Here is a 20,203-nt window from a genome sequence, read left to right on the forward strand (position 1 = left end):
CAATTGGATTTCAAAGTCTGTCCTTTTTTTGCTCTGTACCAAAGTTATTTTTGTCCAACTTAAACCTCTCTACTAACTGTGTAGGGAAACCATTGAAGATTGTAACATTCCATTATTAATGGCTCCCTTGTTTTAATTTTGTAATCTCCTTGATGTGGTTCTATTAATTCTTTGTATGCTACCCATTTCCCTTTGCCTGTCATCTCTTTTCTGTGAAAAGTTTGTGGTGAAATATATACGGGTCTCTCTTTTTTTGTTTTGAATATTTTTTATTAGGAATTTCAACATAACAATTTATCAAAAACACACCATCCTCATCCCCCCCCCATTTCCCCCCTTCCCCAAAAAGGAAAAACCTACCCTCCCTCCCCTCCCCAGACTTCCCTCAGCTCCTCTCTCTGGTTTCTCAGCACGTTATTCTCTGCATGTTATAAAACTGTAAATATCCTTAATTTATCTATCTATATATTACCAATAAAAAGTGTGTGTATGTTTATTCAAAACCTGCCAAGGAGTCCAGTTCATTTTGTTGTTTCTTTAAGCACTTTGTAAAAGGTTCCCATTCTTCTTTAAGATCACGGTTGTCTTTATCACGTAGTTTGTGTGTCAATTTCGACAATTCTGCATAGTCCATCAGTTTCTCTTGCCACAGTTCTTTGGTCGGGATTTCTTCATTCTTCCATCCTTGTACTATTAAGACTCTTGCCGCCGTTGTCGCATACATGAAGATATATGGGTGTCTTTTGGCACAACCTAGGTATGTGAGGGATGCGGGTGGCGCTGTGGGTTAAACTACAAAGCCTAGGACTTGCCGATTAGAAGGTCGGCGGTTCGAATCCCCGCGACGGGGTGAGCTCCCATTGCTCGGTCCCTGCTCCTGCCAACCTAGCAGTTTAAACGCACGTCAAAGTGCAAGTAGATAAATAGGTACTGCTCCGGCGGGAAGGTAAACGGCGTTTCCATGCGCTGCTCTGGTTCGCCAGAAGGGGCTTAGTCATACTGGCCACATGACCCGGAAGCTGTACGCCGGCTCCCTCGGCCAAGAAAGCGAGATGAGTGCCGCAACCCCAGAGTCGGCCACGACTGGACCTAATGGTCAGGGGTCCCTTTACCTTTACCTTTTAGGTATGCATGTATCCCAAATTCTAGCAAACACAAGCTCTCAAATTCCTTGACTCAAGCTGCAAAAAAAAATATCTGCTGAAGACTAGTCATTTGAGTTTCATGATTTAAAGATCTACAACCACAAACAGTATGCTTTTGGACTTCCTAATGTTGGTTAACTGTGGCTCCCATCAGTCCCTGCAGCTCGCATGGCCAATGGCCAGGAATGTTGGGAGTTGTAACTCAGCATTGTCTGGAGGGGATTCCTAAACTTTGGTTTACCCATTGCAAAGGTGATATTGGCACAGCTTTAGGGCATGATAGCTTCTTGCTGAGGCCTAATATTGTAAATGGTAACATGATACCATTTCAGGTCCACTTCAGAGGACATTGCACCAATTCAGGGAACAATGCAGGTATCATTTTAGGAGATTGAACCGTAGAGGATCCCACTACCTCTTTTAGGCTTCTTCTTCTTCTTCTTCTTCTTCTTCTTCTTCTTCTTCTTCTTCTTCTTCTTTTCTATCCCACCTTGTCCCTAGAACTGGGACTCAAGCTGGCTAACATAGGTTAAAACAAACATGGATTAAACACAGATTGCTAAAAACATGTAAGATAATAGTTAAAAAGTAATGAACCTACAATAGAATTAAAATGATGTAAAAACAAGTCTGTTATGAGGGCTGGCTGCTAACTCCTTCTAGCTGAAGGGGTCAGCCAAGACCACACCTTCTGGTCTGGATGATCCAGGAGTGGTTGGAGGGTGCACTGCCTCACCAGGGTGCTGCCTCTTATTCCTTGGTCCACCTCTGAGCTGGATGGCTGATGGTGCGCCAATAACATGGCACATTAAGCCTTCCAACCTTTGCATTCTGAAAAGGCTGTTACTTACTGCCTTCTCCCTGACACACAAGTTTTCTATGTGCAATAAGGTTTAGTTGTTGGTGGTTGTTTTGCATTCAAGCATATTTAACCACTTGCAGTCTGAAGTGGGTAAGGCCAAGTAGCAGATGTGCCAAGCTGAACATGCATAGGATTTCCTAACTTTGTCTTTGGGGCAGATTCTCTGTGTGCCTCCTAAGGACATGTTTCTTCTGCCCTTGCATGGTGCCTCCTCTTTTTCACAGGGACTGCAAACAGGCAACTCCCCATTTGTGTGGGGGGGGGTGCGTGAGGAGATTTCACCCCTCCCATATCCAAGAATCTCCTGAGGAGTCTGCTGATTCTCCAGAGAGGAGGAGGCGGCGTGTTCTGTTCTCTACTTATTCTGCTCCAGCACCGAGTGAGTCAGTCAGTGTCGGAGAGAGAGAGAGAGAGAGAGAGAGACTGAGTGTTAGAGATCGTGTGTAGAGATAAGGTTGCTGCTAAGAGCAGCTGCAGACACTCAGTGCAGTGCAGCATTTATTTATGCTTAGACCTATTAAGCTCTGTATATAGTTTGTATAGTCGTAGATAGAATAAAGAAGATATTCTACAGAGCTGCTCTCCGAGTTGTTTATATACTCTGCTAGAGTCTGCTGTACTTTGCTGTGCGACGACTGTCTTCTTGTTGGAGTGAATCCGGTGCTCACAACTCTAAGCTGTGAGTCCACAGCACTTTGACCTGTTCCTGTGCAGAAGGTGGTCTCTGGAAGTGCTACCCAGCTCGCCTAGCCCAGTCGGGGCTGAAGTGGATGAGTCCAGTTGGTGGCACTGGCTCAAGGGCGATGCTGACATCGGTTATGGGCCCAGTCGTCTGACCAGTCGTTGTTCCAGTTGTACCAGTCGTCCCAGTCGCCAGAGGTTTCTGTTGCTGATTGCCGGATGGCGGAACAGACGCTGCATGCTGGACTGATTTGCGGCGCCCAGAAGCAGAGCTGTTTTGGAGCAGAGTGTTCAAGCTGCCGCTGTTGCTGTTGCTGCTGCTTGATTTATGGAGGTATGTTGCTGACTGCCAAAGAAAGAAGATAGCATCCCTGCTTGCCTGTTAATTGCGCTCTGAGTGGGAGAGAGAGTGGCTGAAGGAGCCAAGGCTTTATCTGTGTTGCACAAGGGAAGTGTCTTGCTCTAAGTAATAGCAGACATGGCCTGTGCACTTTCTGGCCAGATGGCTCTGTCCTTTCCTCTCCTCACGCCTGAGAGCTATGCTGTTTGGCAGGTCAAGATGAAAGCACTTTTACAGAGGGAAAAGCTATTTCACACTATAGAAGATGACCCTCCCGATAAGGATGATGATGAATGGCCTGAGTGGCATGCTGCAGATATGAGAGCCCGAGGGACAATTGTTTTGAGTGTTTCAGACCACTTGCTGGTGAACTTAGAGGGTCAAGAGACTGCACGAGCTGTTTGGCATAAGTTGAGAGATATGCATTTGAGGCAGAATGCTGGTTCCAGTGTGATTTTCTTCAAGAAGCTGTGCAGGCTGCAGTTGGAGAAAGGTGGTGATTTGCCTAGCCATCTATCTCAGTTAAAGCGTCTCAGACAGGACCTTGTTCAGCGAGACCTGGCTATTTCAGAGGCTGTGTTTGCAATGCTAATGATCAATAGCCTAGATGAGTCTTACGATGGAGTAGCTGCCCAGATTTCTACCATGCCTTCTGACCGGCTAATGGAAGATTATGTGTCTAGCGTGCTCTTGAATGAGTGGGATCGCAGACAGGCTGTTAGAGAAAGCCGGGAAAATGGTGCTGTTAAAAATGTGCTTGAAAATGTGCCTAAGTCTCCAGCAGGGGAAAGTGAAAGTAAAACTGCTGCTGTTAAAGCACTAAAGTTGAGGCGGTGCTTTTCGTGTGGCGCACAAGGCCATTTGAGTTTTCAGTGCAGCAAGAAAACTTCAAAGAAGAAAGGAAACTTCAGAGGCAGAGGGGGAGGAGGACGAAATCCCCAAGCACCTGCTACTTCAAAGGCTTTGATCTCTCGCTGCTCCAATCAACGTGGGCGGAGTTTCTTCGTGGTCGACTCTGGCTGTTCAAACCACGTGGCCAAAGATAAGGATCTCTTTGTTCATCTTGAGAAGCAAGAGAAAGAAATTCATCAAGCAGATGGGACTGTCCTCACGAGTTTGGCTCAGGGAACTGTGTTTTTAAAGAGCCTGAATGCTACAATTAAGAATGACCTGTATGCGCCTGATATTCAGGACAATTTGTTGAGTGTTTCCCAGCTTGATCGTCAAGGGTTTAAGGTGGTGTTTGCTAAATCTCGCTGTGAAATTCGTCGAGATGGCAAGCTCATTCTGTATGCAAAATGTGTAAATGGTCTGTACCAATTGCCTTTTGTTTCAGGTACAGGTACTGCAGAAGCAACTGAGAAAGAATGTTGCAATTTGTCTGTTGATAAGAATGAGAAGTTGCATGACCAATGTATTCATTATTACCACCGTGTTTATGGTCATTTGAATTTCCAGGCTGTGGCAAAAATGCCTGATATGGTTCGGGGAATGAAGTTGAAAGAATGTCCCTACCACATGAAATGTGTTTCTTGTGCTGAGAGTAAGGCAAGGCAAGCTCCCAAAGGTACAGAGTCTGGGAGAGAGGCCAAGAAACCATACGAAGTCATTCATGCAGACTTAGTGGGGCCTCTAGCGCTCTCTAGAGGCAATTCAAGGTTTTTTATGGTTTTGATAGACTCCTATTCAAGATATGTTTGGGTCTATATGTTGCAGAAAAAGTCTGAAGCCTTTACCAAGTTTCGCCAGTTTTGTAAATGGCTCAGAAATGTACATAATGAGAACGTACGTTGTCTTTTCACTGACAGGGGAGGTGAGTTTTGTTCAGAGGAGTTTGAGGCTTTTCTTTCTGAACAGGGCATTGAGCATAGGACAGCCACGCCCAGATCACCCTGGCAGAATGGTTTATGTGAGAGAATAAGCCAGACCCTGCAGCAAGGAATCAGAACACTGTTACATGATTCGGGGCTGCCCAATCCCTTTTGGGCCGAAGCTCTTTCGTTTTTCTGTCACGTGTACAACAGGAGGTATCAGACCGCTGTAAATTGCACCCCATATGAGATGCTTCACAAAAGAAAGCCATGTGTAAGGCATTTTAAAATTTTTGGATCGGAGGTTTGGGTGCACACCTCGCAGGGTGACAAACTGAGTAAGCGTGGAGAACATGGTGTTTTCCTAGGGTACGAGAAAGGGTCTTATCGTGTCCTGATCACAGACACGAAAACCATAAGGCTGACCATGAGTATTGACGACAATCCACAATGGGACAGAGTTGGCGTTTTTCAGTGCCATCCCATTTGTGATGATGGTGCAAAAGGGGCAAAGACAGTTAAGAGGGAGGCAAGTTCTGATGTGATTGATAATCCTGATGCCGATGTAGATTCAGATGGTGGCATAGATTATCCGAGCCCAAAAGCCTCAGGAGAGTCTGACGCTGATTCAGACTTAGCAGCTTTGTATACTTTAGCTCCCCACTCTCCCAAAGAGAAGGAAGCACCAGAACAAGAGGATCAAAGAGTTTTGCGCAGATCCGAGAGAACAACCAAGGGTGTACCACCAAAAAGGTTTTCTGAAGAGTTTGCAAAGGCTGCGGTCACATGCAACTCTGGTGGGGTTTTTAAACCAGGCATAAAGTGTGCTGAGAGTAATAGTACAAAACTCTTTATTTATTTCCTTACCTGACCTAAAGTGGTTCATGTATAATATGTTTAAAGGATCAGGATTGAAGGAGCAAGTGTGTTTAAGTACAAAAAATGGTTTGTTCAAATCTGCCCAATTAGCAATGTTAATTTGCATCTGAAAGAGAGAAATGTGTATGAAGATTTTTCTAGAAGCTGCTTATTCATTTGTGTAGTCACAATGTGTGTTTTGTGTGAACTACAGATTGAGGTTTATGTTTTAACTCTTTCCGGATAGACACAGAGTGATTGTAGTAACTGTTTAATGATGTGTTAAAGTGTCTTAGATAAAGGTGAAAAGAGATACCTGCAGATATATTAACCAAAGTTGTAAGCAGAGAACAACTTTTGGAGTGTGTGTGTAAATTGCAGTTATGTTAAAGATTCTTGAAATGGTCGGATGAAATGGGGGAGGATGAGGAGATTTCACCCCTCCCATATCCAAGAATCTCCTGAGGAGTCTGCTGATTCTCCAGAGAGGAGGAGGCGTGTTCTGCTCTCTACTTATTCTGCTCCAGCACCGAGTCAGTCAGTCAGTCAGTGTTGGAGAGAGACAGAGAGAGAGACTGAGTGTTAGAGATCGTGTGTAGAGATAAGGTTGCTGCTAAGAGCAGCTGCAGACACTCAGTGCAGTGCAGCATTTATTTATGCTTAGACCTATTAAGCTCTGTATATAGTTTGTATAGTTGTAGATAGAATAAAGAAGATATTCTACAGAGCTGCTCTCCGAGTTGTTTATATACTCTGCTAGAGTCTGCTGTACTCTGCTGTGCGACGACTGTCTTCTTGTTGGAGTGAATCCGGTGCTCACAACTCTAAGCTGTGAGTCCACAGCACTTTGACCTGTTCCTGTGCAGAAGGTGGTCTCTGGAAGTGCTACCCAGCTCGCCTAGCCCAGTCGGGGCTGAAGTGGATGAGTCCAGTTGGTGGCACTGGCTCAAGGGCGATGCTGACAGTGCGTGTTCCAGGTCACTGTGTGTGTCAGCCCATTCCGCCCCAACCCTGTCCCTTCCAGGGGGTGTCGGTGGTCACGCGTCAATCAGATATGCACAAAATGGTCACTGCCTGTAGTTATTTCTTGCCTAGAGTGCACCATCTCTCAAGCCCTTATCCTTCCTTGCATGCTTCTTGGCCTAACTACTGTTGTGTTTTGTTGTTTTGTTTTTGTTTTAGGGACCTTCACCAAGCTCACTTAAGGTGCAGTCCCCACCCAGCTCTGCTTCTGTGGCAAGTGTCACCATGGCATCTACTGGCCAGCCATCAGCTGGCAAAAAGAGCACAGGTCAGTTTATGCTGTTGTTGTTGTTCAAATTGATATCTTTACCCTTCTCCTAAAGGCACCCAGAGCAACAAAAACACAAAATAAACTGTCTAAACACAGTTCTTAAGCAGATGCAAACTGGGAAAGATCTCTACACAGAAGGTTTGTGGGAAGAAGACGGTCTTCAGTAGGTTCCAAAAGACACTAGTGATGGCACCTGCCTTAATATTTAAAGGGAGGGGGATCCAAAGAGTAGGAAACCAGTGCTAGTCCTACTCATAGTAGACCCGTTGTAGTTAATGGATGTGACTAATTTGGATCCGCTCACTGGAAGGACAGATCGTGAAGCTGAGGCTCCATTACTTTGGCCACCTCATGAGAAGAGAAGACTCCCTGGAAAAGACCCTGATGTTGGGAAAGATGGAGGGCACAAGGAGAAGGGGACGACAGAGGACAAGATGGTTGGACAGTGTTCTTGAAGCTACCAACATGAGTTTGACCAAGCTACGGGAGGCAGTGGAAGACAGGAGTGCCTGGCGTGCTCTGGTCCATGGGGTCACGAAGAGTCGGACACGACTAAATGACTAAACTGTTGGGATACTGCCAGGGAGACAAAGTCCATCATGGCCCCCAAGCCGCCTCCGGACGTCCATCGATCTCCCATAGACACGCAGTATCAGCAATTAGCGACACGAGCTCCAGAAATAGCCTGCCACATTCCAGAGCTGATGCACGCTCTATCAGCAGATAATGCACAGCGAAAGATGCACGCAGGAGAGCATTATTTACAAGTTTATTCAGCGTTGATCAGAACAAAGAAAACATGACTGCCTGCTTCATTGTCTCTGGCACAGAGAAGACGAAGAAGAAGAGAAGAGTTTGGATTTGATATCCCGCCTTTCACTCCCTTTAAGGAGTCTCAAAGCGGCTAACATTCTCCTTTCCCTTCCTCCCCCACAACAAACACTCTGTGAGGTGAGTGGGGCTGAGAGACTTCAAGGAAGTGTGACTGGCCCAAGGTCACCCAGCAGCTGCATGTGGAGGAGCGGAGACGCGAACCCGGTTCCCCAGATTAGGAGACTACCGCTCTCAACCACTACACCACACTGGCGAAAGAGAAACGAAAGCATAGACACAACAGAAACATCGTGTGAACAAGAAATACGCAGGCTGTGACACAAACATCCTGCTCCCTTTTAAGGTGGAACGGAAATATCCTAACATCCTCCCCCTTTCCGTGTAACCTGTAGTACCTGTGGTTCAACCCAATTGCAGCCTCTGCACATAAACCTTAAGTTGTTCTCTGTTAACAACCTTAGACAACAGATCAGCAGGAATTTCATTTCCTGGCATGTAGGACACCTGAATGAGTCCTTTCTGAATACACTCTCTTGCACGATGTAGCTTAATCTGCAAGTACTTGGTTCTTTGCTTGCAACTCTGAGTTCAGCAAAGCCAAACAGGATCTATTGTCTTGATACACTTGTATAGGACATTTCACAGAAACTCTGATGTCCTGAAACAGTTGCATCAACCATTCACAATCCATGAGTGAAAATGACAGAGCATTGAGTTCTGCTTCACAGGAACTTAGGCTTACTGTCGTCTGCTTCTTGCACAGCCAGTCAAACAGACAGTGGTTGTACATGCAGCATACTCCAGAAGTGCTTGTACCATCCATGGTGTCACTTCCAAAACTAGCATCTGTAAAGATTTCAAGACCTCCAGTCTTCTGACGGGTGAACCTCAGCCTGTAGTGCAAAGTCCCTTTCAAATAGTGGGCTATGCGCTTCAGAGCTTTCCAATCCTGAACAGTAGGATTGTTGGCATGTCTGCTAAGCAGGTTACAGCTTACAGCTATGTCAGGTCTTGAGCATCTAGCAATGAAATTCAACTTGCCTAGAATGCATCTGTACAGCGTAGTGTCAGAAAACGCTTCAGCAGTACTATCTACCTGGTAACCTGTCACCATCGGTGTGTCTGCTGGGTTTGCATCAACCAAATTCAACCTGGTTAATACATCAGCAATTTTCTGTGTTTGGTGTACCAGAAAATTACCTGCTTGGTCCCTCTCCACCTGCAGAGAAAGATAGTTGGATACCTCACCAAGATCCTTCATGTCAAAGTGCTCCTTCAGCTGAGCTAGGGTGCTTTGGTACAAAGCCTGATTCTTCCAAAACATTAGAAGATCATCAACAAAACATAAACAATACAGTTTGTTTTGCCCCTCCTCCTTGACAAACACACACGGATCAGCCTTGCCCTGGTGAAAACCTAGAGAAAGCAATGTCTCAGTGAGTTTTGTGTTCCAACACCTGGCACTCTGCTTGAGACCATATAAGGATTTCTGCAGTTTACAGACCATTCCCTTCTGTATCTGCATCCTGTCAGGTGGAAGCATATACAGCTCCTCCCTCAAAACCCCGTACAAAAAAGCTGTATTAATGTCATGATGGGAAACATGCAGTTTCTCCTCTGCAGCAATCTTGAGCATCAGCCGAATGCTCTCATACTTGACGGTGGGTGAGTAGGTCTCGTGGTAATCCTGTCCTGGTACCTGTGAAAAACCTCTGGCAACCAATCTGGCTTTGTGTCTGACAACCTTGCCATTCTGGTCTGTCTTGGCCTTGAAGACCCATTTGCTGCCAACCAGTCTCATTCCTGGGACTACCGGTACCAACTGCCAAGTTTGGTTCCTATTCAAGGAATCAACTTCAGCCTTCATGGCATTAAGCCAAGGCTCAGCATCTTTAGAGGTTAACTCCTGAACCTCTTTGAAGCTTGAAGGTTCCCATACCTTATCTGAGCTACTAAGAACAGCAGTTGCTGTCTTAGCAAACTCATCAGCAAATCTCTTTGGAGGTCTGCCTTTGGTCACCCTTTCAGATCTGCGTACTAGACGCAAGTCTTCTGGACTCATCTCCTCCTTCTTAGGAGAAAAGTGACCAGTGGTGAACGGTGGTTCTTCCAGATCATTGTCAGACGCATCAGATGGTCTGACTGAGGCCTTTGCGCTCTTGTAGTCTGCTGTGTCATCACTGTCGCTGACATCAGCAGCAGCGCCGCCCACTGAACTGGAATCCGAACTCTGATCATCATCATCATCAGCTTCTTCAGCTTCCTCAACATTATCTGCTTTTTTCACATCACCTTCATCCTCCTCTGGGTAACTCTGGAAAATTCCCACATTTCCCCCCCACTTAGGATTGTACTCAACACTCTTTGTGAACTTAATGGACTTAGAGTCAGTCATCCATACCCTGTATGCACCTTTTTCGTACCCCATGAACAAACCATGTGCCCCACCCTTCCCAAGCTTGCTGCTCTGTGGGGTGTGTACCCACATGTCAGAACCAAAGATTCTCATGTGCTTGACGCAAGGTTTCTTACCAAACATCTTCTCATAGGGGGTACAACCAATAGGTGATGACAGTCTGCGATTATAAGTGTAAACAAAAGTCGACAGAGCCTCCCCCCATTACTTATCAGGGAGATTGGCATCATGCAACAAGGTTTTTAGGCCTTGAAGCAACGTTTGATTTGCTCGCTCCGCAAGTCCATTCATCCATGGCGATCTAGGCGTTGACAAGTCATGCTGGATTCCCTTCTCAGTCAGGAAAGCTTCAAACTGCTGAGAAGTGAACTCCCCGCCCCGATCAGTAAAGAGGCAGCCGATACGTTTACTGTGAACATTCTCCAACCAAGCACAGAATGCCTTGAACTTAGGAAACGCTTGCGATTTCTGCTCGAGCATAAACACATGAATGTACCTGGAAAAAGAATCAATCAGAACCATGAAGTACCTTGCTCCACCCAAAGAGGGCGCAAGTGGACCAACCAGGTCTGCGTGGACTAGCTGGTAGGGTTTGGAAGCCTGCCTGCTAGACTCCTTGCCTTTTGGAGCAACCTTCACCTTGTTTTCTGCACAAGATACACATTTCATGTGAAACTTACAGGGTTTATTGTTCAAACCCTGAACCAGTCCTGGCATCTTGGCCAGCGCCTGCCAAGACATGTGACAAAATCTTCTGTGTGCTTCATGAATGCATCCTGCATGAAGAATTTTGTTAGTTTGTGCAACACAACAAGAATCAACATTAGACACAACAGCACCATTGTCATCATAAGTTATACAGAACAAGCCATCTATAAACTTTGCATGCAAAATGTCCTCTTTGCCTTTCCTGATGACAGAGACGCTCCTCTTGAAGGAAATCTCAAAGCCACGCCCAGTCAGCTGTGGGACACTGAGCAAATTGTCTGCAGCACCTGGAACATAAAGTACACCTTTGATGGTTGTGTGCAGACTTGCCAGTCTCACGGTCCCTTCTTCTGCGATTCGCAACGTCTTTTCGTCAGCCAGGTGGATCTCACCATCTTGAGGTTTGAAGGAGATAAAGAGATGCCGGTCTTTTGCCAAATGGCGGGTGCATCCAGAATCTACAATAAATCTGGCCTTGGCCTTTGGAGCAGCTTTTCTGCAAGCAAAACCTTGTTTTCCACCGGCGTGGGCTTTTGCTGCTTGCCCCCCTGCTCCTGGCCATCAAACTTGCCTTTAGCCTTTGGTGAAGCTGTGCCAGCAAACAAAGCCTTGTTTTTCCCTGGCTTGGGCTTTTCACCCCCCTTCTGCTTCGGGCCATCTGCAGGTATCGGTCTCTGTTTACTTCTGGCCTTCCGGCCTCTGCAAAGGCAATGACCTTGGTTCTCACGAGAAACAGAGCTCTCAGCTGCCGACTCCTTGGCTCCCCCTGGAGGCTGGAATGCTGCCTGGGATGACATCACAGTCAGCTCCCCCTGCAGCTTGCAACCGGTGCCCTCAGCATCCCTGCATTCACTCGCATTCTGGGAAACAGCCAGGACCTCTGACGCAGTCAAACTCTGGGCTGGGATGATTGGCAGATGGGCTACTTTCAAAGCATTCCACATCTGACATGCAGTCGTGTTGCCAGCTAGCGTTTTAATTTCCTCCAGAGAGACGGACAAGACTATTACGTCTATGGCCTTTGAATCTTGGGCCCTCCATCTATCTGTCAGAGGAACTGGAGGGGCTTCACACACAGTATGCCACACTCCAAACTGTCGTAGCAAACTTTCACACCATTTTGCCCAGGTCTCATAATTGTGCCGATTTAACTTTGGGCACTCAGCAGCTTCAGAAGCTTGGAAAAACTCCATTCCAGCTCTTTACTTGAGCCGTGAGTCTTTTTCACTTCAGAGACTTCTTATCTCGGCAGCTCATAAATCTTGAGGCCTGCTTGGCTCAACTCCCAGACCAATTAGTCTGCCAGAGTTCAAAGAGACTTTGCCGCGGCAACAAAAAGCCTTGACTTTTCCACACATACCTCAGCAATCTGTCACAGTCTTACTCTCCTGTAAGTGTCGTGAATCTGGGCCCGAAAGCTGTTGTTGGGATACTGCCAGGGAGACAAAGTCCATCATGGCCCCCAAGCCGCCTCCGGACGTCCATCGATCTCCCGTAGACACGCAGTATCAGCAATTAGCGACACGAGCTCCAGAAATAGCCTGCCACATTCCAGAGCTGATGCACGCTCTATCAGCAGATAATGCACAGCGAAAGATGCACACAGGAGAGCATTATTTACAAGTTTATTCAGCGTTGATCAGAACAAAGAAAACATGACTGCCTGCTTCAGTGTCTCTGGCACAGAGAGAGAAACGAAAGCATAGACACAACAGAAACATCCTGTGAACAGGAAATACGCAGGCTGTGACACAAACATCCTGCTCCCTTTTAAGGTGGAACAGAAATATCCTAACATCAACAACAACAACAAATTTGGATCCATTAATTTCAGTGGGTCTACTCTGACAGGTAAAGCTTGGATACAACCCAGAGCGAGAAGCAGAAAGCACCAGAGGATCCACCATCTCTCCTTTTAATAGTAAACTTGATTGTTGAGAGATCATGAGACTGTAGCCAAAGTAGAGCCACCAACAAACAGCAACCTGGGGGGGTGGCCCTCTATAGCTTACAGAAGTACAAGAAAACCTACCATCAGTTGAGCCAAAAATAGCCCAATATGGACTGAGCATGCACAGTGGCCAATGCTGAGTGCCTTAGGAGAAAAACAGAAAAAATGTGGGGGGGGGGGTTAGAATGGAATGGAGTAACCTGGGGAAGGGTACCAACTGGCTGGCTGGCAGAAGGAATGGAAGTGTTCCACCCACCAGTGGTTCATTGCAGGTCCTGTCCTAATAGTGTTAACACAGAGTGCTTATCTGTTCAGAAATGGCATTTCCCCAAAACTAATCGTAATTTCAACACACTTGCAGGACTCCTTAGTTAAGCAGAAATGTAGAAGCTTGATTCCAGAATGTCTACCCTGAGTATTGTTGTGGGGGCAGAAAATTACAGACAGAGGGGGAAAGAAGAGGGACTTGGCCTGCTCAAGGCATTATGATGTACCATGGGGTAAAAGTATCCCAGTGTCAACAAATACAGTGGTACCTCAGGTTATGTACTTAATTCATTCTGGAGGTCTGTTCTTAACCTGAAACTGTTCTTAACCTGAAGCACCACTTTAGCTAATGGGGCCTCCTGCTGCTGCTGCACCGCCGCTGCACAATTTCTGTTCTTATCCTGAAGCAAAGTTCGTAACTCGAGGTAATATTTCTGGGTTGGCAGAGTCTGTAACCTGAACCATATGTAACACAAGGTACCACTGTAGTGAAATTGAGCCAGGTAGATACAGTATCCAGCTAAGTTCTACTCAGGGTAGACATTCTGAAATCAATGTACCCAAGTCAGTCATGTCCCATCATTTTCAATGTATCTGAAGAAGTGTGCTTGCACACGAAAGCTCATACCAAGAACTAACTTAGTTGGTCTTAAAGGTGCTACTGGAAGGATTTTTTCATTTTCAATGGGTCCACTTTGAGTAGGACTAATATTTGGTACTGCCAGCTAACGAGATCTGAAGTGGCAATTACTGACTAGGAGCAAGAACTTGGGGCTCTAGTGGCATAAGCTCAATGAAGACGTCAGCCACCAGGGTGTAGTAGCCATTGAAAGGGCTGGTTCCAGGATCTTTAGGAACAGGATTAGGGATGAAACTGACAGTGTCGTAATGTCATTGTACAAATCAGTGGTGCAACCACCAACAGGAATCCTGTGTACAGTTCTGGGCATTCAAGTCTGCTGTGCAGGGATTGTGACTTTTTGGCTACATAAATAGGTAATAACACTTAAAACCTGAAATGCTGGCAACCACAGGGTGAAGATATTTTTTTTTTTTTTTTTAATTCTGGATCCAATTTCATCCAGCCTTCTTTCTCCAGTGGAGCTCAGTCAGGTGCTTCTGTGAGGCTCACAAGTGGAACGTGAAAGCAACAGACCTCATCCCCCTCATCCCCCACCAGAAATGACATTTTTATTTTAACAAATAGGACAGATTTAAATCATGAACAAGTTGGAAATGTTGGGTATTGACTCCTACAGCACTTTCCTTGCCTTTTAAAATAATTATGGTTATTGTTTTTTTAAAAAATATTTTCATTGTTTCCAGCACAAGAGTAGGCACACTAAAACTACTGGACCCAAGTTAATCATGCCCCTTAATTTCAGTGGGTCTTCTCTCACCAGCATTAGCACTGGACACAACCCTTTCTTTGGAATTTTAACAGAAAAATCTTGCTGTATAAATGTACACATCAATATAAGCAGTCCCAAAACAGGTATCTAAACAAAATTGAGTAAGTGTAAGCATATGTTCATGGCAGTGAGATCCTTGAGCCGCTGAGTGATAAACTGTTCATCTGTCCACCCTTGCAGTGTAAGTCTCTTAGCCAATGCAAGAGTTTGCAGAACCCACTCTTGCTGCATTTTGAACATTTGTTGTTATGGTGACAATTTCGAGAGATGTTTGCCCAAGGTCCCTTGATAGCTTTTGTATGCAGTTAAATAAATAAAAAAATACACAGTGCTATTACCTCTTGGGCGGTAGTGGCCGTCAGCCTCCTTGTTCATCACCCCTCCTTTCAGTGCATACAGTACACAATCCATACTGATTCTTGCTTTGGTTAGGTAACCACTCAAACGGAAATCATTTTTATTACCAGCATTGGCAATACTTTTTTGTCATGCAAGGAAGGAACCTGCAAACAGCCCTGAAAAAGGGGGTTGCTGTGATTCTAGGGTGTGTGGGGTTTCAGGCATTTTCTCTGAAGGGGCCAAACACTGCTAGCAACCCAGAATTGGTCAAACCATGTTTTTCAGTTCTGAAGGCCGGTTACTGTTTATGTGAACTTGGGAGTTGGGAACATATCAGCCAGGTTGCTGGATCAGGCCAAATGGTGGGGGTGGGGCATCTAGTCCAGTGTCCTTTCCCTACAGTGGCCAACCTGGTATTCACAAGCATGCTGACTCTGACAATAGAGGGTAGAGCATAGGTTTTGTGACTGGTGTCACTGGTAGCCTTCTACTCTATGAACCTTCCTCCCTGCAAGGGATACATTTTTTTTGTGGGGTAATCCTTAAAGGGCTGCATGCAGGGGGGGGGGGGCAGGAGAGAAGGGCAGGACCATAGCCAAATTTGGGGCAGAGCCACACCATCCTTTCTCTCACCACACCAGCATTCATTCATTCTGTTTCTCATATACTATTTATTTATTGATTCATTCATTGATTCATTCCTTCTCCCTCTCCCTTCCCCCCCTTCTCGCACACTTACACACACTTCACGCCATTCATGCATTCGCCCCCTTTATAACTTCTCTAAAGTATTGTCTCTCACAATTGAATACGTGTTCATATTTCTAGTGGGGATGGAGTCGGAGTGGTGCAAAGGCTTGCTAAGCTGATACATTTATGGAAAGCTGCTTGATCTGCTTATTGGAGCTCAGTCATATAATCTCTCCCTCTGCCTCCACCCACTCAGTGCCAGTTTTCAGAGCTCTCTGCCCAGAATTTGTTGTCTTAGGCTTGAGTGTTACTAGCTCCTCTATCATCACTTGTCTTCAGGAAAGGGAGAGGGCTTCTTATGGCCCAATCTGTCTTGGGAGGTAACACAGCAAGTCCCAGGAAGAGCCCGTAACTCAGTGGCAGAGCATCTGCTTTGCATGCGGAATGTCCCTGTTTCATCTTTAAATACTTGGATGAAAGGTGGGGTATAAAACATAGTAACTCAAAAAGACTTGTCCTGGGAAAGCTGAGTGGAATTTCTCTCCCCCTCCCCTTCTCTTCTGTCTATGGTGTATGTATAACTCTGTGCTGTATTTACAATCCCAGGGCAAGGCCCTCAGAAGACATCAGCATCCGTGACTACTGCTCCTGCTGCGCTCACTCCATCAACAGCTGCCCAGATCAACAAAGCGTTCACATTTACCACCTCTGTGTATGTATGGACGTCTTTCTGTTTTTGTTTCTTTAATGTCCCTTGGTAGCACTGGTGTTTTATATAGCAACAGCAAGACACATGATCACTTTTCAGAGCGCCAGTGTAATGCGGTGGTTATATTCCTGAGAGGTTTGGAAGACTTCTGGGTTGGCGCCTCTGGCAATGGCGGATTTCCTCCGATCGGGAGGAATCCGCTCCGTGGAAAACAGGGTCTGAACCGCCACGGCGAGGCGGAGACCCATCAAAAACCACAGGCGGGAGAAGCCTGTGGACGTGGGATTCGGCTGGTACCTTTGCGCCCCCCCTACTCGCGGGGAAACCCTGTTTTGGGGATCCGGAGCGACGTGGGGTGAGTGGTGTGGTGCTTTGAATCGACTGCTTCTTTCACGGAGTGAAGCCGCATTGCTGTTGCTGGAGAGCGCTGACTTTTTCCTGTGGACAATTGGATTTTAAACAACTGCCCGTGAGTAGAACGGAAAATTGGACTATGAAATTTCTTAATTAGGCACCGAAAGCGGGAAGGTCTAAACAGGAAGTCCGCCTTCCGCTTTTGTAGATAGATTGAAGCAAAGACACGGCAAGCTAGAGTTTAGAAAGTCGTTTGTAAAGGACTGAATTTTCATCATTTAAAATTACTGAACCCCCCTTGGAAGCAGGAGAAGAGGGGGGAACCTTTTTTAGACTGTTTAAACCTGCAGAAGAGAGAGTAAAGAAAGGTAATTTTCCACCGTCTTGAACCTGGGAGCGGGGTGTCAAGACAGACGTTTTGGAGAAGTTCATTGACTATGGACAAACATTTTTGACAGATAGTTAAAAGAAGAGAAACATTGATTCCATTGTTCCCTTTCGCATTTAAAAGGAACAAAATATTGACAAAATATCCGAATAAGGAAAACTTTGTTGCTAGATCTGCTTTTAAAAAAAAAAAAAAAAAAAAGATGGATACAAATAGAAATTGTTTCCCATAGAGGGAGCTTGTGAAACTGTTATTAAAGTCGAACTGGGGAGCTTTGCAGCTGTAAAGATTAAAGATCGTGGGACCAGACTTCGACCTTGAACAAGAATGTGCTCAGAGGCTCTGGTGCTTGCCTTTTGCAAGACAAGTGCTTTATTGGAACAGTTACATGAGAAGATGGATTTGATGACTGTTGCAATTGGAAATTTTGGACAGGCAGTGGGTACCTATATAGAACCCACTCAGGAATTAATCCAGGAATGTGCTTTGACAGATGAGATGAGGGAGGAGGTTGTTGCTGGACCTCGGGTGGCAGAGATGGAGGGAGCTGTGGCCCAGCAGGAACATGAGTTGTTGGATTTGACGAATGAACCTGGAAAAAGTCAGTTTTGGAGAGATGGAGTTCTGTTTGGTTTGGAGATGGGGGGCTGGATGGACCCCCCTATGCAGGGATGTTTTGACCTTTCAAGTCTGGCTTTAGGCCGGGGGGAGCTCGGAGTTGTGGGGGCCCCGAACTTTGGAGGGACCTTGAAACATGCCTTTAAATACCACATGGATTTCAGTGTTGACTATGGAAAAGAGGCTGACTTGTCGAGAAGGCACAAAAATATTGTCAAGCTGGAGTCTCCCCGAGTGAAAGGAGCAGAAGACAAAGTAAAGTACAGGTATAAACATGAAGAAGACCTGCGAAAGGGACATGGAAAAGACTTAAGAGCCTCAGATATAAGGTCACCAGGTTGATGGACTAGATGGATGGGATAGAAAGGACTGACAAAACCCGAGACCAGGAAGAAGAGACGATGGATGAAGATTGGAAGAAAGTTTTAAAAATTTATTTAGAAAAGTATTGTAAAATTAATGAGTATTAGAAAAATGTTGGAATGAAATTATTTGGCTTTAGCAGAAATGTTAAAAAGAATTATGTAAGAATATGTTATGGTTAAAAGAATTCGGTATAAATAAGATTTAAGTTTTAAGTTTTAGGGTTTTTTATAGTAAGATAAGGTTAAAATAGATTAAGGTAATTTAATGACAGAATATTGTGAAAGATGGAAAGGATTTGCTGAGATAATTAACAACTAGAATACAGAAAAGGGAGGTGTGAGGAGGTCGATGAAATAAGTTAATGAAAGTTAAGGATTTGGGAATATTGGATTTGTTTTTAAATTTTTTGTTTATTTTTGCTTTTTGATTGTGATGCATTGTGTGTTTTGTTTTTTCTTTTTGATTTTGGTTTTTATTGATTTGTATTGTTTAATTGTTACTTTTATCTACTTTTTTCTTTCTTTTTCTCCTTTTCTTGTTTTTTCCTTCTTTTTTCTTTGTAACTTTAAAATTCTCAATAAATATCATATATATACATATATATATATATATATATATATATATATATATATTCCTGAGAGGTTTGTTAGGCTGAGCGATGAAGGCCACCCTGGCCTCTTAGTTCGAAGCTTGGGTAGAGCAGCCATGGCCAACCTGGTGTCCTCTAGCTGTTTGGGATTAGAGCTCCCATCAGCACCGTGCTGGTAGGAGTCGTGGTCCAAAACAGCTGGAGAGCACCTGGTTGGTAAAAGGCTGCATTAGACTATTACAGGGGTGGCCAATGCCCAAGAGACTGCGATCTACTCACAGAGTTAAAAACTGGCAGTGATCTACCCCCTTTTGGGGTGGTTCAGGTCTACCGGTAGATCATGATCTACCTGTTGGACATGCCTGGACTATTAGATTGAGGACCTGGGGAATAACCTTCAGTACTACCTTGCAGGATTGTTGTGAGATTAAAACAGGAGAGTCATGGCTGTCACCTTGAGCTCCATGGAGCAAATATAGGGTGCAAGACCGGAGCCTTCACCCAACCTGGGAATAAGCCCAATGAAATCCAGTACTTCTGAATAGGCATGGCCAGGTTTGCAGCCTATGTGCACTAGGTGGGAGGTGGAGATGAAGCTCAAGTGAACTGTTGTAGGGGAGGGTACAACAACCTGCCTTCTTATCTTGGTTTGGCTGCCCTTGGCTCTTGTTGACAAGGGTTCAGAAGAACAAAAACAAAAAAACAAAAAAAAACACCCCACAAACACATGAAATGCTATCTCATTACCAGCCACCACCAGAATTCTTGGCCATATTTGTAAGCCGATTTCTCCATATTGGCACTAGCCCTAACGATAGTCCTTTTGCTAGGACAGAAATTGCATGTCTCACAGTGTATTGGTCAACCTGCCAGTAGCCACTGGTGTGCATTGAGACTGGTGGGTTTGGGAGGTCAGGAGCCCCCAACAGTAGGCGGCAGCAGAGCCAATGACAGGCAGAGCCGGCTAAGTCCTCCTAGCTGAGTTCTGCAATGGGCAACACTGATTTGAATTGATTTGATTTATTGTATTTCTATGTCGCTTTCCATTCAGATGAATCCCAAAGTGGCTTACAAACAATAAACAACAATAACAGAACACAGGTGGGGGCTGACTGAAGTCAGTAGGGCAGTGCCTCATTTGCCCAGGCTAGCCTCCCCTGCAACCTGCAGCACTGGATATGTAAAATAAAATATAAAATCAAAAGCCTTCATGCAGATCCAGGCACAGAAACTGAAATGCACGCATGGAGGGGCTGAATGAGAGCATGGAAGCTGGAAAAGATGCAGTGGCACAGTTAGCCATAATGTAGCTTTTATGGCTTGGGAGGGAAAGCCTGTAATCTGTACTCATGGAGGTGACTAAACCGTCCTTTTGCCATCTGGAGGCTTCAGTTGCATAAGCAGTCACATGGAGAAGGTCGCCATGGGGTAGGCAGTTCTCATTCCATCACATTATAATCAGACCTGGGGAACAACCATTTAGATCAGGGTTGTGGTTGCTGAACTACAATTCCCACCAGCCTTTGCAGCCAGCATGGCCAATAGCCAGGGATGATCAGAATTATAGTTCA

General features: G+C 45.3%; 1 protein-coding gene across 1 annotated transcript in view; it reads left to right on the plus strand.

Moving 5' to 3' along the window:
• Positions 1 to 20,203, plus strand: part of LOC308467638 (nuclear pore complex protein Nup214-like) — a 254,499-nt gene that overhangs the window by 175,852 nt on the left and 58,444 nt on the right. Inside the window, exons 26-27 of the mRNA XM_080989369.1 lie at positions 6,880 to 6,988; positions 16,215 to 16,320. Coding sequence (XP_080845495.1) covers positions 6,880 to 6,988; positions 16,215 to 16,320 — 215 coding nt within the window. The remainder of the gene's footprint in view (positions 1 to 6,879; positions 6,989 to 16,214; positions 16,321 to 20,203) is intronic.

Source organism: Podarcis pityusensis (genome assembly GCF_964106645.2).
Source record: "Podarcis pityusensis genome assembly, chromosome: W".
NCBI lineage: Eukaryota > Metazoa > Chordata > Lepidosauria > Squamata > Lacertidae > Podarcis > Podarcis pityusensis.